Source organism: Trichomycterus rosablanca, chromosome 14, assembly GCF_030014385.1.
Source record: "Trichomycterus rosablanca isolate fTriRos1 chromosome 14, fTriRos1.hap1, whole genome shotgun sequence".
NCBI lineage: Eukaryota > Metazoa > Chordata > Actinopteri > Siluriformes > Trichomycteridae > Trichomycterus > Trichomycterus rosablanca.
In genome coordinates, this window is record NC_086001.1 from 29,328,846 (window position 1) to 29,348,144 (window position 19,299).

The following is a 19,299-nucleotide window of genomic DNA, read 5'->3' on the forward strand; positions in this document are numbered from 1 at the left end:
ATTATTTATAATGTTATAAATGTATTTGATTATTTATAATGTTATAAATGTATTTGATTATTTATAATGTTATAAATGTATTTGATTATTTATAATGTTATGAATGTATTTGATTATTTATAATGTTATAAATGTATTTATTATTTATAATGTTATAAATGTATTTGATTATTCATAATGTTATAAATATATTTGATTATTTATAATGTTATAAATGTATTGGATTATTTATAATGTTATAAATGTATTTGATTATTCATAATGTTATAAATATATTTGATTATTTATAATGTTATAAATGTATTTGATTATTTATAATGTTATAAATGTATTTGATTATTTATAATGTTATAAATGTATTTGATTATTTATAATGTTATAAATGTATTTGATTATTTATAATGTTATAAATGTATTGGATTATTTATAATGTTATAAATGTATTGGATTATTTATAATGTTATAAATGTATTGGATTATTTATAATGTTATAAATGTATTTGATTATTTATAATGTTATAAATGTATTGGATTATTTATAATGTTATAAATGTATTGGATTATTTATAATGTTATAAATGTATTTGATTATTTTCTGCTTCAGAACTGAACAAGGATTTCTGCTGCTCCTCGTGTCCACGTTCCTCTACAACCCAAAATCAGCTCCACAATCACATCAAGAGCTGCAACCATGATAAATATGAGACTCTGGTGAAGATTAAGACTGAACATGAGGATCTGACGCCCACCAGAAGCTCCAGTAATCAGCAAACGTCCTCTGGTACTGTCAGCATTAACACCTCTCTCAGTCCCACACAGGAAGAAGGAAACGTCTGCTCACAGTGTGGGAAGAGCTTCAGTACACAGAGTGCTCTCAAAAAACACCAGCGCATTCACACTGGAGAGAAACTGTATCAGTGCTCACAGTGTGGAAAGAGTTTTAATCAACAGGGTAATCTCAAAATACACCAGCGCATTCACACTGGAAAGAAACCGTATCAGTGCTCACAGTGTGAAAAGAGTTTTAATACAAAGAGTGAGCTTAAAATACACCAGCGCATTCACACTGGAGAGAAACCGTATCAGTGCTCACAGTGTGGAAAGAGTTTTAATCAACAGGGTAATCTCAAAATACACCAGCGCATTCACACTGGAGAGAAACCATATCAGTGCTCACAGTGTGGGAATAGTTTTATTACACAGGGTAATCTCAAAATACACCAGCGCATTCACACTGGAGAGAAACCGTGTCAGTACTCACAGTGTGGAAAGAGTTTTAATACAAAGAGTGAGCTTAAAATACACCAGCGCATTCACACTAGAGAAAAACCGTATCAGTGCTCACAGTGTGGAAAGAATTTTAATCAACAGGGTAATCTCAAAATACACCAGCGCATTCACACTGGAGAGAAACCATATCAGTGCTCACAGTGTGGGAAGAGTTTTATTACACATGGTAATCTCAAAATACACCAGCGCATTCACACTGGAGAGAAACCATATCAGTGCTCACTGTGTGGGAAGAGTTTTATTACAAAGAGTGAGCTTAAAATACACCAGCGCGTTCACACTGGAGAGAAACCGTATCAGTGTTCACAGTGTGGGAAGAGTTTTAATGAACAGCGTATTCTGAAAAGACACCAGCGCATTCACACTGGAGAGAAACTGTATCAGTGCTCACAGTGTGGAAAGAGTTTTATTACAAAGAGTGAGCTTAAAGTACACCAGCGCGTTCACACTGGAGAGAAACCGTATCAGTGCTCACAGTGTGGAAAGAGTTTTGTTACACAGAGTAATCTCAAAACACACCAGCGCATTCACACTGGAGAGAAACCGAATCAGTGCTCACAGTGTGGAAAGAGTTTTAATGGACATAATCATCTGAAAAGACACCAGCGCGTTCACACTGGAGAGAAACCGTATCAGTGCTCACAGTGTGGAAAGAGTTTTATTACACAGAGTAATCTCAAAACACACCAGCGCATTCACACTGGAGAGAAACCGAATCAGTGCTCACAGTGTGGAAAGAGTTTTAATGGACAGAATCATCTGAAAAGACACCAGCGCATTCACACTGGAGAGAAACTGTATCAGTGCTCACAGTGTGGAAAGAGTTTTATTACAAAGAGTGAGCTTAAAGTACACCAGCGCGTTCACACTGGAGAGAAACCGTATCAGTGCTCACAGTGTGGAAAGAGTTTTATTACACAGAGTAATCTCAAAACACACCAGCGCATTCACACTGGAGAGAAACCGAATCAGTGCTCACAGTGTGGAAAGAGTTTTAATGGACAGAATCATCTGAAAAGACACCAGCGCGTTCACACTGGAGAGAAACCGTATCAGTGCTCACAGTGTGGAAAGAGTTTTAATGAACAGAGTAAACTCAAAAGACACCAGCGCGTTCACACTAGAGAGAAACCGTATTAGTGCTCACAGTGTGAGAAGTGTTTTAACATACAGGAATCTCTTAAAAACCACCAGCGCATTCACACTGGAGAAAAACCATATCAGTGCTTACAGTGTGAGAAGAGTTTTAATCAACTGGGTAATCTCAAAAAAACACCAGCGCATTCACATTTTACAGAAATGATGCTCACAATGTTGGAGCTGCTTTGCTCATTTATCAGCACTTAGACACAAGTGTGACTCATCAGATTGTACCAAACAAGCTAAAATATAAAAATATAAAATATAGTGAGTGAGTGTTGGGGAGAAATGGTTAGCAATGAATGAATTATACTGTGTAATATATGTATATCTTTAAGTTAAACTATTACCTGGAAATAATGTGATTATGTATAGTGGAGTGAATGGTGGGTAGAACCAGGAGGTTTAGAGCCTGATGTAAGTGAATGCTATCAGTTAATAGTGGAAGTGAATTGAAAAAAAGGTATTGAATCAGCTAGCATATATTGGTCTTAGTGATACTGTGCTTGTTTGGTTTTCTTCATACATTTCTAGACGTGTACTAGTGGTATCCCTCAGGGCTCTGTCTTGGGGCCTCTACTTTTTATAATTTACCTGCTTCCCATTGGACGTATCTTTAGGAAATACAACATTCAATTTTATTGTTATGCAGACGACACCGAGCTATACCTGTCCACTGTGCTCACGGCTACTCTTCCTCCTCCATCTCTCTCTGATTGTCTAATAGAATTAAGAACATGGTTCTCTTACAATTTTCTCACATTAAATGCTGATAAAACTGAAATGCTTCTTATAGGTAGAAAATCTCCTCTCTCTAAATCTAACAAATTCTCAGTGATGATGAAGAACTCGGTCGTCTCTCCTTCCACTCACAATCTTTCATTTCATGCACATATTAACAATATCACACAATCCGCTTATTTCCATTTACGTAACATTAATCGTCTACGTCCATTCCTTTCTCCTAGAAGTGCTGATGTTCTTGTTCATGCCCTGGTCACATCTTGAATTGATTATTGTATCTCTCTCTTTTTTGATCTACCTCATATGGGAGCTAGAGCTTTTAGCTACTCTGCCCCACATCTCTTGAACTCTCTCCCTCCTGACATTCGCACCATTAATTCAATCCCTAGTTTCAAAACATATTAAAATGTATTTCGCATTAAACTCGCCTACCCTTAATCTGTGTAATTAATTATGTACTGATGTTTTGTATTGTAAGATGTCCTTGAGTGTTTTGAAAGGAGCCCATGAATAAAATGTATTATTATTATTATTATTATTATTATATGTTGGCACAGATGTTACTTCTACTTGTTTTTCACACATTTTCATAGTTTGGCTTATACAGAGGTGGAAAGTAACGAATTACATTTGGTTGTGTTACTGTAATTGAGTAGTTTTTTGTGTACTTGTGCTTTTTAAAGTAGATTTTACAACCTGTAATTTTACTTTTACTTAAATATGTTTTGTATTAAGATTTGTAATTTGTTACATTTTAAATAACTTTTGTTACTGAGTAAAAAAACAATAAAAAAAAAGTCGACATCAAACCTACTTGTACTTGTACCGTTGCAGTCGTAGTCGCAATTTAACTGTTACGGGACGTGTTTTGTTCCGTGTTTTTTATCAGTGGGAGAGAAATGCTGCAGATTAGACTGAGACAGGGTGATGTGTATGAAACAGAAGGAAACTGCTGCTACCGTGGGAATTAGAAAATGTTTAGTTATTATTTTTAAGTGTTTACTTTTAATCTTGGTAACAACATGTGTGTGTGCAGGTTTATCAGCATAAAAACCTGTTTATTACTCCTCTGTTTGAGTAGCGCAGTGGGCAGAGCTTGTATTTTTCTGCCCAAGATTCGAGTTCAGCTTAGGGCAAAACTACAGTGGTGTGAAAAAGTGTTTGCCCCCTTCCTGATTTTCTGTTTTTTTGCTTGTTTGTCACACTTAAGTGTTTCGGAACATCAAACCAATTTAAATAGTAGGCAAAGACAACACAAGTAAACACAAAATGCAATTTGTAAATGAAGGTGTTTATTATTAAGGGAGAAAAAAATCCAAACCTACATGGCCCTGTGTGAAAAAGTGATTGCCCCCTAAACCTAATAACTGGTTGGGCCACCCTTAGCAGCAACAACTGCAACCAAGCGTTTGCGATAACTTGCAATGAGTCTTTTACAGCGTTCTGGAGGAATTTTGGCCCACTCATCTTTGCAGAATTGTTGTAATCCAGTTACATTAGAGGGTTTTCGAGCATGAACGGCCTTTTTAAGGTCATACCACAGCATCTCAATAGGATTCAGGTCAGGACTTTGACTAGGCCACTCCAAAGTCTTCATTTTGTTTTTCTTCAGCCATTCAGAGGTGGACTTGCTGGTGTGTTATGGATCATTGTCCTGCTGCAGAACCCAAGTTCGTTTCAGCTTGAGGTCACGAACAGATGGTCGGACATTCTCCTTTAGGATCTTTTGGTAGACAGCAGAATTCATAGTTCCATTTATGACAGCAAGTCTTCCAGGTCCTGACGCAGCAAAACAGCCCCAGACCATCACACTACCGCCACCATATTTTACTGTTGGTATAATGTTATTTTTCTGAAATGCAGTGTTACTTTTACGCCAGATGTAATGGGACACACACCTTCCAAAGAGTTCAACTTTTGTCTCATCGGTCCACAGAATGTTTTCCCAAAAGTCTTGGGGATCATCAAGATGTGTTTTGGAAAAATTTAGACGAGCTTTAATGTTCTTTTTGCTCAGCAGTGGTTTTCTTCTTGGAACTCTGCCATTTTTGCACAGTCTCTTTCTGATGGTGGAGGCATGAACTCTGACCTTAACTAAGGCAAGTGAGGCCCGCAGTTCTTTGGACGTTGTTGTGGGATCCTTTGTGACCTCTTGGATGAGTCGTCGCTGCACTCTTGCGGTAATTTTGGGTGGCCGGCCACTCCTGGGAAGGTTCACCACTGTTCCATGTCTTCGCCATTTGTGGATAATGGCTCTCACTGTGGTTCGCTGGATTCCCAAAGCTTTAGAAATGGCTTTATAACCCTTTCCAGACTGATAGATCTCAATTACTTTCTTTCTCAATTGTTCCTGAATTTCTTTGGATCTCGGCATGATGTGTAGCTTTTAAGGATCTTTCGGTGGACTTCACTTTGTCAGGCAGGTCCTATTTAAGTGATGTCTTGATTGAGAACAGGTGTGGCAATAATCAGGCCTGGGTGTGGCTAGAGACAATGTACTCAACAAGGGGGGCAATCACTTTTTCACACAGGGCCATGAAGGTTTGGATTTTTTTTCTCCCTTAATAATAAACACCTTCATTTAAAAATTGCATTTTGTGTTTACTTGTGTTGTCTTTGACTACTATTTAAATTGGTTTGATGTTCCGAAACACTTAAGTGTGACAAACATGCAAAAAAAACAGGAAATGAGGAAGGGGGCAAACACTTTTTCACACCACTGTAAAGCAACTGGGGTGAGCATTGCTCCCCGTGGATTTTTCTCACTGCCCGCCTAAGCAACACCGTCTGAACCGGGGCTGCATATCAGTGTGTCAGTGTCACTGGATCATTAAGCTCCACTTGGCTACAACTATTAAGGTTCTGGAGTGTATATGTGGGAATTTGTGCACGTCCAGGTGTGACAAAAATGCCCAGGTTTTTATCCCAAGGCTTTGTGACTGGAGTTTCTTTCCATCAACTTTTCTTCATGTAAAATAGGAAAGAACCTTCCCCAAACTGTTGTGCTTTGTTTAAATAGTTGATTTACTACACCTAGGAGAGTCCTGACACTTACAGTCACCTGGGAGAGTCCTGACACTTACAGTACAGGTATGTACAGTACAGCCAGTGATAGCTCAGTGGTGAAGGTACTGGACTAGTAAGCAGAAGGTTGCCGGTTCAAGCCCCGCCACCACCAAGTTGCCATTGTTGGGTCCCTGAGCAAGGCCCTTAACCCTCAATTGCTCATCGTGTTCCACTCATTGTGTATGTCGCTTTGGATAAAAGCATCTGCTAAATGCTGTAAATGTATGTTCGTGTGGTGTATTTTAGAAAGTGGTGCAACAGCGACATCTAGAGTTTACAAGCGGTACCGCGCAGAAATATAAAGAACACTCGCTCTGTTAATAACAGTGCTGCTGGGTCCTAGTGCCCTATAGTTCACCTTAAAATAAATGCTAATCACAACCACCGATAAAATAAAAACATTAGTTTTAGCATTACGTGCAAAATAAAGAAAGCTTTAAAAAACACAAATGAGGGGATAAAAACGCATGTGAGAAATACATGAGAGAAACATCATGTCCAAAATATAAAAAAGGTTTGTTCAGAGCATTTCTTTCTTTAGCTAACTTTGGCAGTTCGTTCAGTCTGTCGTTTTGAGTAGAGACTGTCAGCCTCGTTTCAAATGATGCCCCCTCCATACTTAGGGCACTACTTGTAAAACATTGTAAAAACACTCACCTTAAATACAGATTTATTGTTGGATAAATACTTTGTTGAGGTGACTATCTTACTGGCGCAGACTTAACCTACGTGGCGAATAATAAGCGGAGCGGAGTTTTTCTGTCATTTTTCTTTATTATAAACACAGAACTGAACTTGGGCATGACCGCTCTCTTGTGTATGCTTCACTCAACTAACAGGATGCGTCATTACATCACACACTATATCACATCAGTGTGATTGCTTGGCTGCTGAACCATATACACATAACATTCCATATCAAAATAAGAGCGTTATATCATATTTAACACCCCCACTCGCTCTTATTCCATTGCATCACATAGAAAACAAAACAACAATTCATTAAACCAGAAAATATAACTCATTACATTCAATTACCAAACATGTGTCTTGTAAAGCTTCTCAATTTCAGCTTAGTAGCTGGCTTGGTCAAAACATCAGCAATCATTTGCTCAGTAGGACAATACTCCAAAATAAACCTTCCATTATTTAAATTTTCCCTTATGAAGTGGTACTTAATGTCAATATGTTTACACCTCTGTCTGTTTACAGGGTTTTTGGCCAATGCTATAGCACCTTGGTTGTCTTCGTACACCTTTGTTTGTGCATACTGATAATTGTCAATACCACTAAGCAATTGCTCTAGGTAAATGCCTTCCTGTATGGCTGATGCTAAGGCCATATATTCTGCCTCACATGTTGATAAAGCTACTGTTGGTTGTTTTCTTGTTTTCCAGGATATCAAAGAGCTACCCTCACTTAAACTGGCACAATACCCTGACGTACTTCGTCTGTCGGTCGAATCTGATGCCCAATCAGCATCACTGTGGACTCTTAGGCCTAGTTTTTCAGTGTCATTTCTCCTGAAGTACAATCCCTTTTCCATTGTACCTTTGAGGTATCTGAACACGTGTTTAACAGTGTTCCAGTGCTCAACAGTTGGTTCAGCAAAGTGCTGGGAGAGTTTACTGACCACAAAACTAATGTCTGGCCTCGTGCATGTGGACAAGTAAATTAAGCTTCCTACAGCCTCCCTGTATTTTCTTGGTTCTTGCATTTCCTTTGCATTTTCTGTGTATTCTAGTTTAGGTTCACATGGTGTTTCTCTAGGCTTGTAGTTCTGCATGCCAAATCTGTCTAAAACCTTGTTCACAAATCTCTCCTGTGACATTATTACTACACCATCTGTTTGTTCAAAATCGATCCCTAGGAAATGTTTAAGTTTTCCCATGTCTTTCATTTTGAACCTCTCAGTGAGCATCCGCTTCACCTTTTTCATCACATTCTCATTGTTGGCAGCAATGATGAGATCATCAACCCAAATTATTAGGATTACTTTCTCATTGTTTCTTTCCCGTGTGTAAACACATGTATCAGCAAAAATTTGAACGAAATCATTCTCAACCAAGCATGTGTGCAGCATCGCATTCCAATTCCTCCCCGATTGTTTTAATCCGTAAATGGATTTTCGAAGCTTGCACACTAGCTTCTCACCCTTGTCTGATTTTTCTTCAAAACCCTCAGGTTGCTCCATATAAATTTCACAATCAATTGGAGCGTGCAAATAAGCTGTCTTAACATCCATCTGGTGTGAGACTAAGTTATCCTGGACTGCTTTTTGCATCACAACCCTCACACGTCATGTCGGCTGTGGGTGAGAATGTTTCGTCGTAATCTATACCTGGTTTCTGACTGTAGCCTTTTGCTACGTACCTTGCCTTGTATTTGTCAGACCTATCAATTTCTGTTTTCAGCGCATAAACCCATCTACCCCCCACTGTCTGTTTGCCCGGTGGCAACTGGGTCAGGGTGAAGACTTCGTTCTCCTCGAGAGATTGCATCTCCTCTCTCATGGCAGCTTTCCACTGCCTTGCTTTGATTGACGCAATGGCATTCTGGTAAGTATGAGGCACATCGCACACTGCCCTGTAACAAAAGTCCATGCAAGTGTTTAGATTGTCCCCTGTTTCACCTGTGTCATAGTCCTGCAGGTGAGCTGGTCTCCTTTTGGCTCTTGGTGGGTTCTTTCTGTAAACAGTCTCTGTGACTTCACCTGGCTGGGTACGTTCAGTCTTTTCAGGTGAAGCACCAACACTACCATTTTGAACACTCTGACCTTGTGCATTTTCAGGTTTCTCATCAACCCTCTCATCAGTGTTGTCAACCATGGTATGTATGTTCCCATAACCTGTTTGTGACTGAACTGTTTGTGTACCTTTCTCGTTTGTCGTCTTTGTTGTGAATTTTATCAATCTATGCTTTTGGACCTTCTCTGTGTCTGGGTAGTATACTAAGTACGCCGGGCTGTTTTTGTCGTAGCCTATGAAAACCCCTTGATCACATCGCGATTCCATTTTGCCTTTCTCTTGCTTGTAAGCAAAACACGCGGAGCCGAATTTCTGCAATCTGGACAGATTGGGTACATTTCTTGTGAACAGCTCGTATGCTGTTTTCTTTGTGCGCCTATTGTAGCACCTATTCCTCACATATGCTGAGGTCTGAACAGCGTAGTTCCACATGTTATCAGGTAACCCGCTTTCAATCAGTAGGCATCTGCTCATTTCATAGAGTGTTCTCCAACCTCTTTCTGCAGTACCGTTTTGGTGGGGTGAGTAAGGCGCAGACGTCTCGTGTCTAATCCTGTTTCTGGTTAACAGTGTCCGGAAGTCGTGACCTGTAAATTCAGTGCCGTTATCTGAACGGATACACTTGACTTGCCCGTAGGGGATTACGTCTGCCAAGAATTTCTCTGTGGCCTTGACTGTGTCACTTTTGGATCTGAGAAAGTACACAAACATAGTGCCTGAATAATCATCTGTAAAAGACTGCACATATCGGTGCCCTTCCATGCTCGGAGTACGCATGGGGCCTGCTAAATCAGTGTGTACTAGCTCTAGGGGCCTTTTTGCTTTCCTATCTGGTTCCCTATTTCGTGTCTGTGTGAATTTCCCTTGTGTGCACACCTCACATGACATATTCAAGCCAGATGAACCTCCCTTAATCTCCATGCCCTTCACCACACCTTGTAAATTTTTCACATCCTCAAAATTACAATGACCTAATATCTGATGCCAGGTCTGGACATCATGACACACTTTCAATTGGTCAACATCATTCTTAACAGTAGGTAAATAATACAAGTTACCACTCTCATGTATGTCAAACCTGCGACCGTCATTGGTGAGTATGCGATTGTCCCCTTTCTCGAAGATCACCGTCGCACCTCCGTTGGTTGCTCTCGACACCGAAAAGATGTCGTGTGGGTATGTAGGCATGTAGAGCGCATATGGGCCATTCCACCGAATGGGTGCCATTTGCTTGTTGTAACTGTTCCAAATTAAACTTAATTATGTATCTTTTTTCAACTCTGAATATAATAACACATATATTGAACTATTCAAAACATGTATTGGTCAATCTTAGGCAGCTTTATTTAATTTTTTACAAGGTTTCTAAGTCGAAGATGGTTAAATTTTTTTCAGTCCTGTTACCAAAACTCATGTGAAATTTAAAAAAGCATGTTTAAAAGCATGTCAACTAATTCCTTTGATTTTCCCTCAAGAAAGTGTTTATTTTAAAGAAATAGTTGAATACATGTTCAAATAATTGATACTTTTAACTAAAAAATCACTACATATGCATGCACGTTGTACTTTTCTAAAAGATGCAAAGCCATTTTTATCTTTTCAAGAAGACCCTAACCTGAAATTGATCAAATTTTTTATCATGTAATTTATTAAACAAATGGATAAATGATGGACCAAACATAGTTGAAAAAAAAGTGGTTTATCTTTTTTTTGTTTTTAGAAAAAATAATCAAGTAACAGGAATGAACACTGGGTAACAGGAATGAACACTGGGTAACAGGAATGAACACTCGGTAACAGAGCCATGTGCTTGTGTGTGTGTGTGCGCGCGTGTGTGTGTAAAAACAAACTTGTCTGGCCTTTTCTAAGAGATCTTCTCTAGTGTGGCCCAGAGCTCTTTTTTCATTTCCATATAGCGACCTGTGACTGGCCTCAGAGGTGGGATAATACACAAAACATCCTCAAAAAGGTACCAAAGCATGTCTTCACATGCTGGCCAGAAATGCCCCCATTTTGTGCATGCAACAGACCTCAACATGTGTTGCACTTGTATCTATGATGATGCCAGGGTATAGGTCACCCTCGTACTTCACCACACACCATTTGCCAACAACTTCAGGACTTTGCCACTGAACTTCCATGGCTATGGGAGCCGTCTGTTGATGACTGAACGTGAAATGCTTTGCATTAAAGCAGTCACAGGTCAGGTTTTGTTTTGTTGTACACAAGCAGCTGACATCCCTGTGTGTCAGTTCTCCTTGGGCTAGGGTCACTGCCTGATGCATCCTCAAGGTGGATGGAATTGGTGGCACATCATTGGGCATCTCCAAAACTGCCTTCTCAACTGCTTCCTCGTTGACAAAAAACAACTTGATTGTTGTTTCTGCCTTTTGCAACACAGCATACAGCTCTGCAGCATTAGGAATGTCTGTCCCTTTGCTGACCAGACTGTCAGCCCTCCTCTTCAGGGCTCCTCCCACACCATCTGGGGCACCCTTCCCATGGCTCGCCTCAAAGAAGTTCCACGTCCCAGCAGTGAATCCTTGTCTGAACAGCTCAGTACAAAACAGGAAAAAATTCCCTCGCTGTCTATACTGAGTGCATGGGCCATCACTGTAAAAATGGATTGTGGAGACCTCTGGATGTGCACTCTGCACGTAATTAAGCACTGGTGACAAGTGCTGCCAAATTGCTGGTGGGCCCTTTTGCCTTGAGGGGGACACTGTGCAGAAGGACATTGGGCGGGGTGATGAATGCACATAAAGCACACCCGTGTGCAGTGTTGCCTGTTGGTGTGATGCTCCAAAGTGGACTCCCTGTATTTCTGTGCTGTACTTGCAGAGGTAATTTTTCGGAAAAGTCAACATGAATTAGACATTCATGTGCTTTCAAGCCATGTCTCAGTGCTCTGTAGTGTCTAAACTGATTATTGATGTTGTAAGTGTGTCTCTTAAACCTATGCAGTTGCAGGTTCAGCAGTTCTAGCAGTTCTGCTTGTGTGGTCTGGAACTCTTTTTTTATTGTGATTTTAGATGTTTTGCCATTGGGGTCATTCTTGTGTTCCTTATCCACTATTGCCCACTGGAGATAAGTCACTTGACTCTCTGCATTGTACTGGCTAGAGACTGGGCAAGAGAGGTCCTTGCATTCAGAACATTCTCCATACATGCATTTAATGTTTTCTGTGTCGCATGTGATGGCTTTCACAAGGTCATGCAGATTGACGGTGCTGATCACTTTCAAGTGGTGGAGCTTCTGCACAATAAAACCCAGATTCTCATGCACCTTGCACATGCATGTGTCCCGGTCACTCAGAGTTGGATGAACAACCCAAAAAGGTCGAAGCAAACAGAAGAGTGAGTAAGAGATGGAGCTTTCTTCTTCAGCCAAAAATTTAATGTGCAAATTTTTCATGGTATCCAAAAGGAAACGTTTTTGCTTTTTGTTTTTTTTCCAAGTGATGGTCTGCCTCTTCCCAGTTGTGATGCGACTCACATCATCCCTTGAGTAGAAAGCTCTCACTCTGCTTAACAAACTATCTCCAACCCTGTTGTTCCGCTTCCGCTGGTAGGTGTAGTTAACCTTTCCATTTTTCTCATTCTTCCATCTTTTCTTTGAAAAGCCCAATGAATTTTGAGCCAAGCGCTGCAGCCTGTACTTTTTCAGAACTTTTCCTGTTGTTATTTTTGAAATTATTTGCCTTTCCCTCTCCCCCTGTGCTGCTTTGTATTTGTTTCGGATGTCCTCTACCAGAGCCTCATGAAACAAAAGAGTCTTCTGAATAGCTGCACATGGAAGCTGTCTCATCTGCCTTTTTACTTTTGTGCGCGGAGAAGCATTATTCTTTTTCATGCGCTGGACTTGTTTCTTGTACTTTTCTATTTTTTGGGTTTGTTTCTTCAACATAACCTGTAATTCTTGAATTTTCTTCTGAAGATTCTTTTGTTTTTTTCGTCTACTTTTCTGCCCTTGATTGTGTTGCCTAAAACACACATTGATTGATTGATTGATTGATTGAGTACTTTATTAATCCCCGAAGGGAAATTATGGAATGCATCACATTAAATAACACATTGCAGTTGGTTAAATGTACTGTTACATTATCTCTGTGACTCAATAAGCAGAATTTAATACTATAATGCAATAATGTCTATTTCCATCAGCTACTTCTAAATAAATTCTAACATTTGGTTGTTGCACAACTAAGGTTGCAAAATTCAAAGTTGGAAACTTTCCATAGGAATTAACTGGAATAAACTAGAAATTTGCGAAGTTGCAAGTTAGCCTTTAACAGGAAACTTATATGTCGTTTAATTTCTCTCCTGCACTGGTCATTCTTCTATCACATGCACAGATCATTTCTACAGTATAATCCTGCTCACTACAGCCACAATACTGCATCTGAGCCCACACACTACATCCAGTCAAGTTTGAATCAGAATACTCCGTTGCACATTTTCTTTGACACTTGACCCATTTCATAAACTACACCTGGAAGTGCTTGGTTGTGGATCTACAGCTTGTGCTGGTGATAACTGGGGACTGTGTGAAGGGGTGATGAGGTGTTGTAGAGCTTCTTTCCTGTCCTTGATTCTATGGTATGTTTCCCTCCATTTTTTGCGTTGTCTGCGCTTTTCTCTCTCACTTAGGTTATTGATCCTTTTCTTCCTGCCTGATTTTAGATCCTCCCTGTATTTTTCTCGTTCCTTCTCTAAATATTTTTCTCTCCTCTCTGGGTCAGCATCACGTCGAGCACGATAGCGTCGTTGCTTTTCTGCAGCACTTCGTGGTAGATTGGTACCCTGTAAGTATGGTATTCACATTGTGAAACTGATATTAAATCTCAACAACTTCAGTCATTTCAACTGTAAACCTTAAAAAAGGTGAATAGTATTACATTGACTAATATTCACACTAATAAATCAATAAACCAGAGGACTCTACTCACTCCTGTTACTGGCACTCAGTCATGTTACTCTTTATATGAGTAACAGGACTGAAAGTAACAGGACTGAGTTTTTAGCATAGAATTAGCAAAAACATAAAATATAGCTACATGGCGGCTATGCTAATAGCACGAGGACACTAAGCACATTTTAGTGATTTTCCTAAAATTGTATTCTAAAAATAAACAAATAACATCTAGGAATTAATTAAGGTAACAGGAGAGATCGTTGAGATTTACCTCCTCAGTCATACTTACAAAATGATCAAATATACAGAAAAAAAAGGAGGGAACTTACTTTTGGTCTTCCCATGGCCTTCAGAAGATCCAACTGATGCAACTTCCTGTTGAACATGTGACTTGTGGAATGTTCCAAATTTTTCAGATGGGGTAATGTGTTATGGTAACAGGACTGAGTGAAAACCTAGGGACACAAATAAAATGTTTATTTGAACTTAAATATTATGGATTTTTTATGAAAAAAATATTTTTAACGCATATATGGGATTTGGAGTCACACAACAATGCAAAAAAAACTACATCTCCGAAGGATTTTAATAATTATATTTTATGGTAAAGTGTATAGTTAGAGAGCCGGAACAGGTAACAAATGCTATTTTTTCAGTGTTATAGGTAGTTTTTATTAATGTTTTTAATTGTATATCTTAAAATTGCAATTAGGTCAATGTATAAGACACTATGCTTAATAATAAAATGTATTTTACAGTTATTTTTTGTGCACATTTATACATGTAATGTCCTGGGGACGGAAATGGCACCGATTCGGCGGAATATATGGCATCCCGGAGCTGCGCTCTGCGTTGCTGTCCCCTGCTGTCCAGCAGGTGGATCACCGCGGTTCCTCTCTGTTGCGCCATCCCGCTGCACTTGCTTCCATCCGCTAACTCCACTAAGTGGGTGCTTGGCTGGAACGAGTGGTCGAAGCTCTCGAACTTGCTGATGTCGTTGACGATGTGAGAAGTCGCTCCCGCGTCCACCATGATCCCCTTCTTCTTCATGTGGCCCGGTGGTCTCTCTCTCTGGACGTAGTTGGCCATGAAGATGGAATCGTTGGCTCCGTCTTGCTCCTCCGCAAATTTCCTGGCGTCATCTTGCCCATGCTTCTTCTTGCAGAGGGACTCTGCATGCGTGGCGTTCTTGCAATGGCTGCACCAGACTCGTCTGTAGCATTTTCGCGCTCTGTGTCCCTTTGTTCCACACTTATAGCACGTAATGTCTGCATCGTCGTCTTTTCTTCTATTTTCTGGTTTGCTTTGCCCTTTGCCCTGTCTTGCATACGTTTTCATCACATTGTCTGTACTTTGTTCTGTCATTTTCATTTTCTCCGATTCTTCATAAACTCGCAGCCTTCTCTTGAAGTCGGCGAACGTGACATTATCCTCATTCTGTGTCACATGCACCGCTAGCGGTTTGAACGAATCTGGTAGCCCGCCTAGCACCATGGCCACGATCAGTCCATCACTGAAGGTTTCCCCCGCTTCTCTTAACGCTGTGATAATGTTCTCTGCCCTTATCAGATAATCAGTAACAGTCTCTTTTTCTTCCATGCGCAACTTTGTCAGCGATGTGTACATGTTAATGATTCTCGGTTTACTTTTACCAGCGTAATGTTCTCGCAGTATCTTCAGTGCATTTCTGCCATCTTCAGCAGCCTCATGTCGGATTAGCGAAAGGCTTTTGTCATCGATTAGCCTTACCAGTTCGGCGTAGCAGTCGGCATTCTTTCGTCGGTCATCATCGTTTGGCTGATCTGGTTCTTCTAATATTGTCCCCTTTAGCTTCAGGATGTGTAGGCAGCTCAAAAACCTTGTTTCCCACAGGTCGTATTTCTCCTCAGATCCGTCGAACAACAGCTGTGGTGCTGGAGCTCCAGTGGCTCGGCTAGCCATCTTCACCACGAGCCCGCTAATTTTCTCCTCAGCTCCAAACTTTACTTTTCCACGTAATACGTCGCGCTTAACTAACTACTCATGCTCGTTAATCTTCGTCTCTGGGCCCATAACCTGTTGAGGTGACTATCTTACTGGCGCAGACTTAACCTACGTGGCAAATAATAAGCGGAGCGGAGTTTTTCTGTCATTTTTCTTTATTATAAACACAGAACTGAACTCAGTTCTAGACGTTTTTCCAAGCAGTTTCTCTAATGTCATGTTTTGTTTTCCAACTCAAACATTTACACCAGTAGAAGCTTAAAAATAACACTAGTGTATAAGCACAAGGTGATTAATTTATTTATAGTCGGTGCTGTTTATGCTTTTACACTTTAATTAAGTCAGTGCCTGTGTGAACAATGATCACAAGATCTCCATATCATATTTTTTAACAATTATCCAGTAGTGCCACAGGAGGGGCCAAACAATAATACAAGTCAAGTCACATTTATTTATATAGCGCTTTCTACACTGAACATGGTCTCAAATCAACTTTACAGAATCCACGACCAACAGACCAAAAAAACCCTGTTGAGCAAACCGAGGACGACAGTAAGAAGGAAAAACTCCCTTAAAATTACAGGAAAAAAAACCTTGAGAGGAACCAGACTCAGCAGGGACCTCCATCCTCCTTGGGTGGCCTAGAGGAGAATTTAAATTAATAAAATGTAGACAAATCATACATACACAAACCTAACCTAAACAATTTTAAGCTTTTAATTACTTATTTATTAATTTTAGTTTCAAAACAACACGAAGCTGGCAAGAAAAATAAAAGTAAGAGAGAGGAATGGGCTGGGAATACCATGTGCTGGAAACTTTTATCCACACACACCCACCTTCACTCCAAACCTCCTGTTACACACTGACCCAGCTGCATTTTCTTCATCACAGCTAATGTCCAAGGCAGTTAAAAAAGTTATTATTATTTATTTATTGTAATATTTACATTATGATGTCCTGTAGTACGAGCTGGGCGGGTAAGTGTAGCATCTCTCCTATAAAATATTTATTTAAATGAAAAGACATGTGAAACAGTTGCAGGATGAGACATAAAAAGTAGATGTGTGTATTATTTAAAACTAAACTGAATGATAATTGGTTACCTTCAAATAATTGTGCAGCATGTGTTCCTGATTTACATTCAGTGTTAACTAGTAAAGAAGGACCCACTGTGACCCTGACCAGGTTCCATCTCTCTCTCTCTCTCTCTCTGTCGGAGTGCATGCTGGGAGCGAGTGGGCGGAGCGTGGTGAACGTGAGTGTGAATGTGCGTTTAAATGCTTCTCTCTCGTTTGTCATTACTCTATATAATTTAAACATTGTATATCATATAACAAAAGCAATCTAAAACATCTGTTGCATATTTTAACACACTAAACCTTGGTGCGTGTGTGTTTTTTCGGGCGTCTGCACCAGCGTGTGGCTGGAAAGCATGACGACCCGCAGTGGCGGGGTGCTAGACACACTAACGCGGGACCACGGTGTTAAGGTGGCCACCGGCGCTAGTGTGGAAGATTGTATACTGGCTGTAGGAAAATTTGTTAAACTTGAGAATGTGCTGGCAGCGTCCAGGATGAATAGTGCTGTAGTTTTATTTGTAAGCACTGTTGAAATGGCTAGACACCTAGTTGAAGAGGGAGTGGTGATTGGGGGTTCATTCACGAATGTGCTCCCTCTCTCAACTCCATCCAGGAAAGTCATTCTTTCCAATGTTCCCCCGTTTATTAAAGACGAAATGTTGCACAGAGAACTATCGCGCTTCGGTAGACTCATGTCTCCGATTAAAAAGATTAGTATCGGTAGCAAATCTGACTTGCTGAAGCACGTAGTGTCTTTTAGGAGATTCACCTATATGATTTTGAATAACAACGAGAACGAACTAGAGCGCATTCTAACTTTTAAAATAGATGGTTTCAGTTATACGATCTACAGTATGTGTCAACTGATAGCATGCGATGCTTAAACTGTGGTCAGAAAGATCATTTAGTGCGCGCATGCACAAAAGGGAATAACAAGCAAAATAACGATAAAAGTGAAAGTAAAGACAATGAACATAGAGAAAACGAAACAAACAACAAAAATAATGTAAGCAATGAAAATGCTTCAAACAGTGAGAATAGTGAAAGTGGTGAGTGTAGCGTGAGGGATAGTGGTGACTCGGAGCAGCACACACACAGCAGCAGCTCACCCATCCAACCCCCCCCCCCCCCCCCTAATCCATCACCTAATGATGAGAAAAATGTTCCTGATATTGAAGCTCTCATAGAGTGTTACTGTAACTAAGACCAAATGGAAACAGACGAAAGTCTTTTTAAAACACCCATTAAAAGAAAAAAAAAAAAGAAAGAAGACAACACAACTATAAAACAGGCAAAAAAAACTGACATTAACCTCGGTCAACATGAATCAGAAACCGAAAGTGAGACAGGTCTCTCTGACTCCAGTCAATCGAGCTCTACTGAGGTCGGTTGGATCGCAAAAAACTACAACCAAGAGGAAATTAAGTTCTTCCTCAAAACAACAACAAATATGCGACTGGTAAAAATATGCACTGGTGACTTTTCAGATGACTCTGTCCATTAAAACTCTGCCCACACTGTGAGCACTGATACAGTTTCTCTCCAATGTGAACGCGCTGGTGTCTTTTCAGATGACCCTGTCCATTAAAACTCTTTCCACACTGTGAGCACTGATACGGTTTCTCTCCAGTGTGAATGCGCTGGTGTGTTTGGAGATTACTCTGTGTAATAAAACTCTTTCCACACTGTGAGCACTGATACGGTTTCTCTCCAGTGTGAATGCGCTGGTGTATTTTGAGATAACTCTGTGTATTAAAACTCTTCCTACACTGTGAGCACTGATACGGTTTCTCTCCAGTGTGAATGCGCTGGTGATTTTTCAGATTACTCTGTGTATTAAAACTCTTCCCACACTGTGAGCACTGATACGGTTTCTCTCCAGCGTGAATTCGCTGGTGTATTTTGAGAGCACCCCGGGTCCTGAAGCTCTTCCCACACTGTGAGCACTGATACAGTTTCTCTCCAGTGTGAATGCGCTGGTGTATTTTGAGATGACTCAGAAACCTGAAGCTCTTCCCACACTGTGAGCAGACGTTTCCTTCTTCCTGTGTGGGACTGAGAGAGGTGTTAATGCTGACAGTACCAGAGGACGTTTGCTGATTACTGGAGCTTCTGGTGGGCGTCAGATCCTCATGTTCAGTCTTAATCTTCACCAGAGTCTCATATTTATCATGGTTGCAGCTCTTGATGTGATTGTGGAGGTGATTTTGGGTTGTAGAGGAACGTGGACACGAGAAGCAGCAGAAATCCTTGTTCATTTCTGAAGCAGAAAATAATCAAATACATTTATAACATTATAAATAATCAAATACATTTATAACATTATAAATAAT

The 19,299-nt window shown here is 40.1% G+C and overlaps 3 protein-coding genes across 3 annotated transcripts in view; 1 reads left to right on the plus strand and 2 right to left on the minus strand.

Annotated features, from left to right (window-relative positions):
- LOC134326278 (zinc finger protein 420-like) overlaps positions 1–19,011 on the minus strand; it is a gene marked incomplete at its 5' end in the record, with an annotated part of 45,890 nt that extends 26,879 nt beyond the window's left edge. The window contains one exon of the mRNA XM_063008445.1: positions 18,520–19,011. Within this exon, the coding sequence (XP_062864515.1) occupies positions 18,520–19,011 (492 nt within the window). The remainder of the gene's footprint in view (positions 1–18,519) is intronic.
- On the plus strand, positions 874–3,971 carry LOC134327146 (zinc finger protein 658B-like; the record flags this gene model as incomplete). Its single annotated transcript, XM_063009213.1, has 1 exon — positions 874–3,971. A coding segment is annotated over one exon (1,557 nt), but the record flags the coding sequence as incomplete, so codon positions are not given.
- Positions 13,075–14,388, minus strand: LOC134327147 (E3 ubiquitin-protein ligase BRE1A-like). The gene is made up of 2 exons (XM_063009214.1): positions 14,231–14,388; positions 13,075–13,789 (listed from the first exon to the last, which is right to left on the minus strand). The coding sequence occupies exons 1-2, from the start codon at positions 14,285–14,287 to the stop codon at positions 13,466–13,468; spliced, it is 381 nt and encodes a 126-aa protein (XP_062865284.1). The 5' UTR covers positions 14,288–14,388; the 3' UTR covers positions 13,075–13,465.
- Positions 19,012–19,299: the final 288 nt, after the last annotated feature.